Source organism: Opisthocomus hoazin, chromosome 2 (genome assembly GCF_030867145.1).
Source record: "Opisthocomus hoazin isolate bOpiHoa1 chromosome 2, bOpiHoa1.hap1, whole genome shotgun sequence".
NCBI lineage: Eukaryota > Metazoa > Chordata > Aves > Opisthocomiformes > Opisthocomidae > Opisthocomus > Opisthocomus hoazin.
Genome location: NC_134415.1, coordinates 102612087 through 102626009, shown reverse-complemented (window position 1 = coordinate 102626009; position 13923 = coordinate 102612087). Strand labels below are relative to the sequence as shown.

At 41.5% G+C, this 13923-nt stretch overlaps 1 protein-coding gene across 7 annotated transcripts in view; it reads right to left on the bottom strand.

The window, feature by feature from the left end:
- Window positions 1-13923, bottom strand: part of KHDRBS2 (KH RNA binding domain containing, signal transduction associated 2) — a 430741-nt gene that overhangs the window by 148903 nt on the left and 267915 nt on the right. For all 7 annotated transcript variants that reach the window (XR_012763239.1, XR_012763238.1, XR_012763240.1 and 4 more), the window contains 2 exons: window positions 12756-12883; window positions 9516-9711 (listed from right to left, as the gene is read on the bottom strand). Coding sequence is in view for 1 of the 7 variants with exons in the window: in XM_075414613.1 (XP_075270728.1) it covers window positions 9516-9711; window positions 12756-12883 (324 nt within the window). In the remaining 6 variants the exon portion in view is untranslated. The remainder of the gene's footprint in view (window positions 1-9515; window positions 9712-12755; window positions 12884-13923) is intronic.

The following is a 13923-nucleotide window of genomic DNA, read 5'->3' as shown; positions in this document are numbered from 1 at the left end:
ATCCCTCTGTGGAGCCTTCCTACCCTCGAGTAGATCAACACTCCCACCCAACTTGGTATCATCTGCAAACGTAATGAGGGAGCACTCAATCCCCTCATCCAGATTATTGATAAATATGTTAAACAAGACTGGACCCAAAACTGAGCCCTGGGGAACACCACTTGTGACTGGCCGCCAACTGGATTTAACTTCATTCACCACCACTCTCTGGGCTCGGCCATTCAGCCAGTTCTTTATCCAGCAGAGAGTACACTCATCCAAACCATGGGCAGCTAGTTTCTCCAGGAGGATGCTGTGGGGAATAGTGTCAAAGGCTTTACTAAAGTCCAGGTAGACAACATCCACAGCCTTTCCCTCATCCACTATGCAGGTCATCTGGTCATAGAAGGAGATCAGGTTGGTGAAGCAGGACCTGCCTTTCATGAACCCATGCTGGCTGGGCCTGATCCCCTGGATGTCCTTCACATGCCCGGTGAGGGCATTCAGGATGAATCACCCCATAATTTTGCTCAGCACCGAGGTCAGGCTGACAGGCCTCTAGTTCCTGGGATCCTCCTTCCAGCCCTTCTTGTAGATGGGTGTTACACTGGTGATGCATGAGTCATTTGGGACCTCCCCTGTTAGCCAGGGCTGCTGATAGATGATGGAGAGTGGCTTGGCCAGCTCCTCCACCAGTTCCTTCAGCACTCTTGGGTGGATGCCATCCAGCCCCATGGACTTGTAAGCAACCAGGTGGCATAGCAAGTCGTTAACTGCTTCCTCCTAGATTGTGGGAGGTTTGTTCTACTCTCCTTCCCTATCTTCCAGCACTGGGGGCTGACTATCCTGGGGATAACTGATCTGACTATTAAAGTCTGAGGTAAAGAAGGCATTAAGTACCTCAGCCTTTTCCTCATCTTTGTTGCGATATTCCCCCTCGCATCCAGTAAGGGATGGAGACTCTCATTGGCCCTCTTTTTGTTGTTGATGTATTTGTAAAAACATTTTTTATTATCTCTTACAACAGTGGCCAGCCTGAGTTATAGCTGGGCTTTTGCTTTTCTAATTTCCTCTCTGCACGACCTAACGAGACTCCTGTACTCCTCTTGAGTCACCAGCCCTTTCTTCCATAGGTGGTAGACCTTCCTTTTTTTTCCCAAGTCCCAGCAAGAGCCCCCTGTTCAGCCAGGCCTGTCCTATTCCCCGCCGGTTCGTCTTGCGGCACATGGGAACAGCCTGCTCCTGTGCCTTTAAGACTTCCTCCTTGAAGAATGTCCAGCCTTCCTGGACCCCTTTGCCCTTCAGGACTTTCTCCCAGGGGACTCTCTCAATCAGCGTCCTGAAGAGGCCAAAGTCTGCCCTCTGAAAGTCCATGGTGGTGATTTTGCTGGCCCCCCTCTTAACTTCACCTCAAACCAAGAACTCTATCATTTCATGGTCGCTAAGCCCAATACAGCCTCCGACCACCACATCTCCCACCAATCCTTCTCTATTAGTAAACATCAGGTCTAGTAAGGCACCTCCCCTAGTAGGCTCAGTTCCTTAGTCAGGAAGTTATCATCCACACATTCCAGCAACCTCCTGGACTGTTTCCTCTCTGCTGTGTTGTATTTCCAGCAGATATCCAATAAGTTGAAGTCCCCCACGAGAACAAGGGCTAGCGATTGTCAGACTTCTGCCAGTCTCTTGCAGAAAACTTCATCTGCCTCTTCATCCTGGTTGGGTGGTCTATAACAGATCCCCAGCAGGATGTCTGCCTTGCTGGCTTTCCCCCTCATCTTTACCCATAAGCATTCAACCTTGTCATCACAGTTGTCGAGCTCTACACAGTCGAAGCAGTCCCTAACATACAGTGCCACCCCACCGCCTCTCTTTCCTAGCCTATGCCTTCTGAAGAGCTTGTAGCCATCCATTGCTGCACTCCAGTCATGATAGTCATCCCACCATGTTTCTGTGATGGCGACCAAGTCACAGCTGTCCTGCTGTACAATGGCTTCCAGCTCCTCCTGTTTATTGCCCATGCTGCATGCATTGGTGTGGATGCACTTGAGCTGGACTATCAATCTCACCCCCAACTCTGGCATGCCACACCTGGGTTCATCTCCAGTTAGCCTGGTCATATCCCCCTCCCCCTTCGAACCTAGTTTAAAGCCCTCTCAATGAGCCCCAACAGCTCATGGGCAAGAATTCTTTTTCCCCTTTGAGACAGCTGGACCCTGTCTACTGCCAGCAGGCCCGGTGCCGTGTAAACCTCCCCGTGATCAAAGAAACCAAAATTCCACCGACAGCACCAGTCTCTGAGCCACCTGTTAATCAGGTGAGTTTTCTTGTCCCTTTCAGTGCTGTTCGCTGCCACTGATGGGATTGAGGAAAACACCTCCTGTGCCCCTGATCCTTCAGCCAATTGCCCCAGGGCCCTGAAGTCCCCTTTGATGGCCTCGGGACTTCTCTCCGTGATCTCATCACCGCCAACCTGCATTACCAAAAGGGGGTAATAATCAGAAGGCCACACCAGGCCAGGGAGCTTCCTACCAACATCCCTAACCCGGGCCCCAGGGAGGCAGCACACTTCCCTGTGGGATGGGTCTGGTCGGCAGATCAGGTCCTCTGTTCCCCTCAGAAGGGAATCACCTAGGACAACTTGGATTTGTCCCAAGTCCTTAACAGCAATCCTCTAAGTTTGCATGAGTTTGTACAAAAAAAGTAAGTTATAACTCACCTTTGCAAACTGTCCTGACAAAGGTAACACGGGTGGAGATGCAGACATATTTTCACTGCACACACGTTTAGCCAGCAAATGCTATGGAGTTATTTTGTACCAACCAAGACTGTTCTCCATCAGATAAATAGCCAAGTGACAAGTTGTGACAAATCCAAGTGACAGTAGACAAGTATTTTTGGTAACAGGCTTCTGAACACTCACACTGTTTAATGATCAAATGGTGCACTGCATGATGCAGACAAATTCTGTCTCTATGGAGAATAATTCATATATTTTTTATATGGGATCTTATGAATATAACCACATACACTATGAATATTTAAGGACCATATGAAGGCTGGTTGATCAGTTGAGAGATGCCCTTCATTTAGATCTCTACATAACAAATATAAATATTTATTAGGTTGTAGTTGTATTAACATCATGTATAATACTAAAACATGTACAGTTGCATCAGCATTTTCTTTTATACTCTGTCTAGCATAGAAAATAATTTTGAACTGAAAACCTGATAACTAATGCAAGGAGACAATTATTTTTGCCAAGTAAGGAGAGCATACAAAGGACGACAGAAGAGCTTATCCTCCACCAAATCTTTCTGCAGCATTTGTAAGTAGATGTTAGTTTTATGTATTTTATGAGTAAAATTTAGTCCTTTGAATAACTACGATTATTACAATAAAATAAAAACTAATGAAGAAAATGATGTAATAAAGTCTCCTCTAGAGCACATAGGTAATTTGTGAGAAATTCATAGCAGTGATGAGTCTGAAAGCAGTATTCACATTTATTGATGCATTGCTCTCAGGGTATTTCCTTTGGTTTCACAGGGCAAGCCTGATTTATTCAGGTATGACCTACATGAATAAGACCCAAACGACAGTTTGCACAGGTAAGCAAAAAACTCTAAAACTGCAGGTTCCCAGACATTGAAGGTTTAATTCTGACTGTAGTTTTTGCTCTTAGAAAAACACAAAAAAAGTTGCTACTACTTTAATTCTGTATTTACGTTGCTAGATTTTTCGCAATATATTTATACTATCAACAGACCAAATTCTCCAAAGTTTGAAGAACTAACAGAAAAATCCACTACACCTTCATGAGACCATCATTCACAGTGTTCTTCTAAAGCTCAATAGGGTGTTTCAGATAATATAAACATTATCCTGTTTATCGCTATTATCGTAAAAATAAAATTTGATTTTTCAAGCCACAGCAGATGTAAGTGAATATAGTTTAGCTCTTTTTCTAAGTGCCTTGGGCATAAGTAGGTAATCAATCACATTTAATCAATATGTTGTTCAGCCATGCAGATTCCCATGTCTATAATTCCAGCTTTATTCAAAAGCTCTTTAGTCTCAGTACATTCTTCATTGATTTTTTTTCATCCAAAAGAGGCACAGAAATAAAGAAATGGCACATCTTAAAACTCAGAAATACCAATTTAGAAAAAAAATGAAAATAATCCCCTTTGACTATCATAACACCCAATATATTTCATTATTTTAAGGTTTGGAACAAGTCTTCCTAGTTGTCCAGGCTTCACTCTCACTGAGATTATCCTACTGGGATTATAGGAATGGATTTCAAAAGTAGCAGAATCAAGTGCCAATTGCTCTCTTTAACATACTCATTAAAGCACAGACACAGGCACAAACATGTCATGAAGTGCAGGTCTTTGTACACAGTTTCCACCTGCATTCAGAAGTGGCATTCAGAATGTATTTAAAAGCCCTGCGAGTTCCAGTTCAAAATATTAAACACAGCCTCTGCAACCACAATTTTGGGGATCACAGTCACATGTAAATGTTGATTATTCTTTTTAAAATGTTAAAGTGTGACAAAATGCCTCTTATTGTTAGTTCTTTCATTGTCTAGGCTGGCATTGAATAAACATGAGCATAGTGCTTCCAGTTTGTTTGAAAACTGTTGAAAAATGTAAATAACCATTGATCTTCGACTAAACAGTTGAATGGCATTTGCTTTCATTTTAAATAGCTTGAAATAAGAGGAAGAACAGCATGACATTAAAAGCACAATCTATCTTATTGTGTGGTTCTTTTCCAGTGACTTTCTAAAAGCATTGCTCTTCGCTTATTCCAGCAGATAACAAGAAGCTGCGTTTGGCTGGTTTGATCTGTGAAATGAGAGGTGAGAAAGAATATTTGCATTTAAAATTGCTCTTTAATCTGGTTGTCCTACACCCAGGAGCTGTACCAGCTTCTCAGTGTCTCGACAGACTGGCCTATTTCTTGCAAACAAATTGTGTATTTCTTTGTCTAAGTATTCATATTAAGATGAGTAGTTTTCTGTGCAAAAGTTTCCTTTCTTATCCCAGAGTAAAAAGTCTCCATTCTTATCCCGGAGTAAAAATGCAAGTGCAAATACAATATAAAAACAATGTGTATGTTAGTACCAAATTTTTTCTTTTTTGGTAATTTTTTGCATCTGGGGTAAGGGAACAAGTGCTAAGTCACTTCTGGATTCACATTAGACCTCTTAGCAAGGCTCACCATAGCTCTTTAAAAACATGAAGAAAAACCTCACTGCACAGCTCGTTATTAACTTCTGATTCAGAAGGCAAAAATACAGCTCGAGTCAAATGCTTTCCAAAAACAGGATCTGAAAGCAATGGTATTTTGGGCTTATATTTGGGCTAAGCACCCTTCAAATATTGGGCTTTAGTGTTGAGTGAAAAAGTCTGGATGCTCAGATTAAAATATATTATGCTGAACATGGCTTCATTGCCTCAGTAGGATGTTCCTTCCAGTGGAAGGTCTACTCAAGCACTCCTTGCTCTTCACTTCTCTATAAATCATGAACCTCAATCAGTTGTGTCTGTTGCCTGTTTCATAAGTTGCCAACAAGACCTTAGCCTTTAAAGTTGCTTAATTTTGTTGAGAAAAGACTTCAGAAGTCTCCCCTCAATCTGTAAAGATGATACCAGTGTTAATTTTCCTCACAGTATTTTGAGTAGATGATAAAAGTAGATGTCCAACCAAACAAATCCTAATGTTTGCAATGAAAAAATGGCACAAAAGCAATGTCATCATGAAGGTGATGAAGCAGGACCTATCCTGGTGCACTAATATAGAAACATTGTGCACTAATATAGAAACATTGTATGATTTGTAGATGGGACATCAGCTGTTTAACATACTAAACTCATACCTCAGACCACAACTGCATGAGATGCAAGTTTAAAAGAGGCAAATAAAATGCAATTCCAGTACTGTTCTCTCTACTCGAAACATCTCTGCCCAATACAGTGTTGGATATGAACCTAACTTGCAAAATGCATTTGATAAATCCCAAAGAGCCATCTTGTCACTAGTTCTAACTGAGGAGGCTGCTGGCATTGCTGCCCTCCCTACCATCCACTGCCGGCTCTCCAGCATCCCGGGACCAACGACACGGCTCAGTGGTAAGTCAGTGCTCCTGAAAAGTTCCAGACTGAGCCATTGCTGCCAACTGGTCATGGCATGTATTGATACACATGGAAAGAAGAATTAAGCTGCAATTCAAGTGTACTGCACTTGTGGGAGGAGTAGAAGTGTGATCCACAATGCACTTAATGGGGAATCACACCGTGGTTTTCAGTAAAAAAAAACACAACAGAACCCGAGGTCCAGAAGGCTGTTTTTTAATGAAGCTTTGAATCCTTTTCAGCAGCTAGGGACATCTTCAGTATGGCAGCATTTGTGGATTACAGGTGTAAAATCATACCTCAGAGAGCAATGACAAAGGCCTAAGTTCAGCTTCATGAAAGGAAATTCTTCTGAGGAAGGTTCACAATGACCAGTGCAAGCTTCTGCTCCAAACTGCACTTTAGTGGACCTCTCCTTTAGCAGAAGAGGAGCACATACAGACTGGTCACGCTGAACTAAGGTTAGTCACTTTGAACAGCACTCTTATGCACCAGGTTACAACCCCAGGACCACCTCTCTGACCCCAGAAGCTGCACGACAGCTGTTAGTTAAGCTCTCCATCCAAATTCACACACAATGAGCTGTTTTCAAAGTGGGGAAAGTTCACATAGTAACCGTTTTTTTCCTTTTGCATATACCTTCTAACATCTGTGCCTCCTCTTCCTGTGGATTCTCTTCTGAAGTTCCTCTGAGATACTGTCTACACTGCACCCAATAAAAGCTACGTATCTGTTTCAAAAGCCACTAAAGAAAAAGGTGTGAGGTGTGTCACGCCCCCTTCCTTTTCTAGCCCTCTTCTTTTCTGAAAGTTGTTCCAAATTATTTTCTCTTTGGTTGGGCTTGACATTCAAAATGTTGAATGTAAACATGGTAAAATGGCAAGACTTCACTTGTTTTGAGAAACCTTTAGACATTTGCTTTTATGGGCACTCACAAAGGCCATCAGGAAACCTCGAAATATTTACATATTGCATAATTACAAAGGAGCGATCCAAACTTTTAAATGCTTATTCAAACTGATTTGAACAGTGAGATGTTTCAAGGTCAAACAGTCAATACAATCTCTGATTAGTAGCACTGAGCAAATATCTACAGATTTTTTTTCAGGAAATGCTGTTTAAACATTTTAAAAAAAATCCACTGCAGCAATTCTGTTCTATTTGTTGCGTTCACTTTTAGCTCAGCGATCAAATGACTGTATTCAATTAGAGCAAAGAAAAATCACAATATTGATACTGACCATCAATGACATTGCATTCATGGGCACAGCTAATCAAACCAATGGTGCTTGCGTATAGTAGTCAAAAATGAAAAGCATAAACACATAAAGAAATTGTAATACGCTTGTGGGTTGCCTACAAGCAGAAAATGAGACAAAGTAAATTGGATAAATTATTCATTATAAATTAGTTTTTCATCTCTAGGATTCAGTGTGAAAGAACAACAATTACACACGACGCTTGTTGCTGGTCAACAAACAGATCCACTTGCTTTTAGTATCCAGCCAAATATGTGACGCAGTGGTTTATTTGGAAAGAAAAACTGCGTTGATAATTTCCCGCAAAATTAAAAATATTTTTCCCTAAAATATAATTTATAAATTCATATGCAGATATGTCACAGTGAACTTTTCCTTCTACCTGCACACCAACAGAGTTTTAATTATTATGCCAGTCCTTAAGATACCAAGATGATTCAGAACACACTTACAAGTCTTTGCAAAATGGCAAGAGATTTTCATTGCAAATGGGTGGATGACAGCCAGTTGGGGAAGCCCATGTATTCCCAGCTGTGGAATATAGATGTTGAAAGGGCATAACAGATAGCATGATCTCCAAAACAATTGAAATTGTCCTACAAGGCAAGATGTTTCTTTCTACTACCAAAGTAGGCAAAACAGAAACACAAACATATTTCTTTGTTTTTATTGGGAGAATCTATCACAAACTAAAATGACTCCTTTAATTTTCTGTATCTTTTGTGCTCTTGAGAGTGTAAGCATCTCAAAACCATGTGGAAATGGCTGAATGCTTTCCTAACCTTGATAATCCAGCTGCCTCAACTTCTTCTGCTTTCCATATATTTACCATCCAGAAAAAGTGTAAGAAATGTTTCCTAAAAGCTGTTCAATACCTTAGGACATTTACCAGTACTGTAGATGGATAATAAAAAAAAATTCTTAGTTTATAATCTTGATCTTACATTACAGGGATTCTGTTTTGAAATTTGTCACTCATGGATTAGGAAAAGACACAGTTCTGCACAGAACAGGAAGGTCTCACATATTTTGATACTAACAGATAAAATACTACCTATCAAGGAGGGGTATACTTTTTATATTCATTTTTTATCAGGACTTTAATCTCATTTAAAGATGGACACTGTGTTGAGGTAAACAATAACAGAGAGTGACTTTCTTCCCCTCCTTTTTTATAGCTGCTATTCAGCTGTGACTCTTGGCATTAACAGAATGCACGTCCCTGATTTGAAGTGGCCATGATCTAATCTCTACTCTACAAATACAGATGGTTGAGTAAAGCTGTACCAACAAAGATTAATTTCTATTTCAATTTCCTTTCTTCTGTTCTATGAAGACCTTTAACTGAATAAAATTGCATCTTCTCAGATATACTGTATCTTCTCAATGGTTCCCTTAGTAACAGGATTATGGAGTGGATGGGATGTTCATCTTACCCTTGGATTTGCCACACCTGAAAGAAGTTAGACATCATATTTGATGGTACTTTCTCCTCTACTTAGATATGTGTTGTTATGGTGATAGTTCCAGGAGGGGACATTAATGAGGACGATTTGAAAGCTTTGATGTTTACAGCACAATTATTTTTAACACCTCTTACGAAAGGTGAGTGTTAGTACTGCTCCTTGCTCAATATGCATGATCTTATCAGCTTTCATGACAATTACCTGAATTTCTATTTGTTTTGTATCTGTAACACAATGCTGAATACAAATATACATACATATATTTATACACAATAAAAAGGACTTGGAAGAACAAAAAAAAACCCTGTTTTCTCACCAAGGATATACTTTGTTATTCCTAACAACTTGCCTACATTAATGAGTGACTTTTAGTTTGTTATAATATAGTCTTTAGAATACCCGTATTGCTCTTTTGTGATGCCCTGAGAGCTAACCAGCACGTCCTTCTCGTATCCAAAACTAAGCTGCGAACAATCCTACGAACCCATGTCACCCAAAACACAGGTCTATGGCCATGCTGTGTCACCCAGACTGTAATTCACCGCAGGAGGCAGGCAGCAGAGACAGAGGAGTCATCGATCTGGAGTCTCCCGTCTTGGAGGTACTTGGTGCTCACCACAGGGTCTGGTGGACAGCTGCCATGCACGCACGCGGTTACTTACGTATTCCTCGTAGGCCTCGTGCGCGGGCGGTGGGGGCGGTCGGTAGCCCGGGACAGCCGGGGCAGCCCGTGCTCGGGGGGTGGGGACGCCCCTGGCCACCGGTGGGACGGGGAGGGCTCCGCGGGTCACTGGCGTTCCTCTGGGAGCTTGGGCACCTCGTCCGGGCGGGGGGGGAGGAACTGCACCCCCACGTCCCCTGCGGGGAGCAAAATGCAGTGAGCGCCTGTGCATCTGCAGCGAGGGAGGACACGCAAGCACTGCTCTGTTTTAAAGGCTCTTACATTTTTACCACTATTTAAAGGATCGTATAACTCCGGGGTTTTGGCAGCTACAATGTCAAGCACTTTTAGGCAATATCTCAGGCAGATCTCATATTATGGAAAGGCATTATTTTTCAGCCATCCAGTGCCTTTTACACATGATCCTCTTGTTGCTTGGACTAATGAAATTCTGGATTGTTTAATTCACAGATTTGTGGAGTTATGCCAAAGTAGTTCTAGAGGAACAAGAAAGTGAGGAACTTTTTCTGTTGCTCTCAGACTACTTGAGAAGAGCAATTATCACTTTCATTCTTGTGTTTATTGGTGGCTGGGAGAAACTCATTGGCAGAGGATGATGCTGGGTGGTAGAAACTTGCAGGGCAAAGTAGAGCAAGAGCATGAAAGGAGAGTAACAACTTTTCTTCCCGTCTAATTTAGTTCAGCTCAAGGGAAGGGTAGTATGGAATTCTGCTTTCCCCCACTGTGCAGAGAACAGTGCTGAGAGGTTTAGCATCCTCCCATCGATTTATGCTGTATCCACCTTGCTGTACTAATTGGTAGGTCAGAAGAAGATGTTACTGGTTAAAAACAGGTTCTTGTAACTATACCATATGACAAATTAGATGGGAGCTATATGAGGAGAGCAACCTGTGAGTTTTATTTGAGAGCAGTATGCTCTGAGTGTGGGTGTGCTGCCCTTTCTGAAGAGCGAGTGCCAGGTATAACTATGTGTGACAGCCAGCTTCAGAGCTGTGAAAAGAACACAGGGCTACTGCAGCAGCATGAGGTGGTTCTCTGCTGAGACAACCAACTCATAGCACTAGCTTGTGATGTTCACTACTTTACTACAGGTAGCCAGTTTTAGAATCACAGAATTATAGAATGGTTTGCATTGGGAGTTTCAAAGATACTCTAGTCAACACTCCCTGCCTTGGGTAGGGACATCTTTCACTTGAACAGGTTGCTCCGAGCCCTGTCCAACTTGACCTTGAACACTTCCAATGATGGAGCATCCACATGTTCCCTGTGAAACCTGTTTCGGTGTTTCATCACCCTTGTTGAAAACAATTTCTTCCCTGTGTCCAAACTAAACATCCCCTCTTTCAGTTTCAAACCTTTGCCTCTTGTCTTGTCACTACTGATCTTGGTAAAAAGTCTCTCTCCAGCTTTCTTACAAGCCCCCTTTATATACGGCAACACCACAATAAGGTCTCCCTGGAGCCTTCTCTTCTCCAGGCTGAACAGCCTCAGCTCTCTAAGCCTTTCTTCACAGGACAGGTGCTCCATTCCTCTGACCATTTTTGTGGCCTCCTCTGGACCTGCTCCAACAGCTCCATGTCTTTCCTGTCCTGGGGGCTCCAGAGCTGGATGCAGGACTCCAGGTGGGGTCTCACCAGAGCAGAGCAGAGGGGCAGAATCACCTCCCTTGACCTGCTGGCCACGCTGCTTCTGATGCAGGCCAGGATATGGTTGGCCTTCTGGGCTGCGAGTGCACGTTGCCAGCTCCTATGTAATTTGTCATCTACTAATACCCCCAAGTCCTTCTCCATAGGGCTGCTCTCAATCCCTTCATCCCGCTCTCTGCGTTGATACTGGTAATTGCCCCGACCCAGTTGCAGGACCTTGCACGTGGCCTTGTCGAACTTCACGAGGTTCACATGGGCCCACTTCTCAAGCCTGTAAAGTTCCTCTGGATGGCATCCCTTCCCTCAAGCGTATCAACTGCATCACCATAAATATAATTATGTTATTAGCATAAATTATTAGCATAAAGATTTAGCTTTAAATATTTCAGTTTCAAATATTTTTTTTCATATTGTCCTGGGATTTCTGACTGGAAAATAGGGAAAGCACCCAAGATCCTATAGTTGTGCAACTGATACAATCTGTCGGGTTTTTTTCAGGAACCGAGGGCCAGTACTCCACTGATTATACTTTGAACCTAATTTAAAAGCTGCCAGTCTTTTGCAGTAATGTTCTGAATATCATTATTAAGTCAACCCCTTCAGAAATCTTAGGTGTAAGGAAGAGTGGTTTCTGAGCTTAAAAAGACTTTGAGTGGAAGATGGTAACGAATGACAAGTGTAAAAAATCCTAGGCATGTGCATCATACTAGTGATAAAAACTTCTGTTCAAGAAGAACTGAGAGAAAACATGATCAACACCTTCATGGTAAAAAAAAAAGGTCATAGGCAAGACCAGCCAGTTCAATTACCAACGAACAACTCCTGTGTTAGCATAAAATAAGGTACCTCCATATCCTGTTTCCTCCTAAATAAAAGTGGATTTCTTAGGACTCACCCTGAAATGATCTCTATGGATTCCTAGAAGTAACTAGGTAACTTAGATGGCTTAGGCAACAAATTTCTTACGGGTCCAGAGTGAAAAATGAGTCTGAAAGTGTGTTAAGATTATACACCGACCTTCTGAACAAGCAGAGCTATCTGTTACCTATACATGAAAAAATACTTGAAAAAATTCAGGAAACATTCATATACCAATGTTTTTAGATGATGCCAATGAAGTTCATATAAAACTGATAACGCATATAACAAATAAGATATAATGTGTTTTATATATGGTAGATATAATCCACATACAAAAAAACCCTAATTGTCTGGCAAATAAAGTTTCATCCAGACTATGTAGGCATCTCTGGCTATATTATTTCATTGACCAATGATTTTATGCTACTGATCATACAAATTCTGTACCAGCATAACAATACTCTTTCCTAGAAATATCTTTTTACTGGCTTCAGAATCTGCTCTAATTTGTAGTTTGATACTTGTACATCACCCACTACAGCCTGTAAACTGTAGATCAGAGAACCTGGCACAACATAGACCACACAAGCTATCAGAAGAAAAATAGTTTGGTTTACTGACCATGATGTGTACGTGATTTTTTTTAAATATGCTTGCTTTACCATTGCTTAAACTTTCTAAAGCTGTTAGCATAATAGCTTAGGCTACCACACCTTGAAGGAGCTGCAGGTGGCACACGGATCCCTCTTCCTCGAATGCCCCGTCCACGTACTGAATCCTCAGAACCGTTCAAATACGACAGTTCCCTCAGCTGCTCCTGACGAATTTCATCATTGTAATCCTGAAACACAAAAGATGAAATTTGCTGAAACCTTGTATTTTGGCTGAGCTGCCAAACCACCTGAACCAAAAATTACATGGATGGTATGTGGGTGAATTGCTCTGCATTATCACCTGCATGCTGAAAAATCATATAGTGGGAGTGGAATACTACCCATAATACGCAGACAGGCAAATTTATACGGGTAGTTAAGGTGGCCATAAAGAACATGTACACAGAAAATAAAACACACAAGGCACAGCAGGCATAAACACAAAGCAGACGCCAAGAACATATCTGTATATAAGATGCAAATGGACTTTCACATACAAAAGGTACCAATCGCAAACAACTCGAAATTAGACAAAAAAATGCACTTTATAAATATTTTATATTCTTTTGGCAGACATCCTTGGCTACCTTTATGCACTCAAAACACAAATTCTATCATACATTGAACCTCTGCACGCAAAAATTTACACTAGATTAATTTGATTGGATGATTTTACAGAATACCAATTAGCATAATTGAATGTAGCCTTCAGTTATTCTGTATATCCACCAAACAACTTCTGAAAGGAGCTCTCTCTTTAGGACTCATATGTAACAAAGCTATGTTTACTATATAAAATTGTTAAATGATATAAAATAGGCCCATTCTAAGACTGCAGGGTACCAACTCTGTAGCACTGCAAGCTTTTGCTGGCTCAGTAAACAGAAGATCAGATGAATTTCCTTTTCTTACTGATACAAAATACATAATGATGTGCAATTTTTACTTATTTTGCAACCTTTGTCTCAGTCAGAAGTTCGGTTTTCTCCTTTTTCTTTAGCTTCTTTCCTTTTGTATTCAGCTCTTTGCCTGCTGATCATGGTAATAGGAGCCCACTGCAGTAGCTGGCTTGCTGGCAGCAAAACTGTGCAACAGTTAATTAGTGTTTCAAAACAGACAGGATTATTGAATTTCAACCCTTCAGTGTTTCCATCCTTCCACAGGTCACTGCAATTGACTGTCGTACAAGGGTCCGAAAATGCTACAGTGCCTGCTGCTTCTTGGGTGG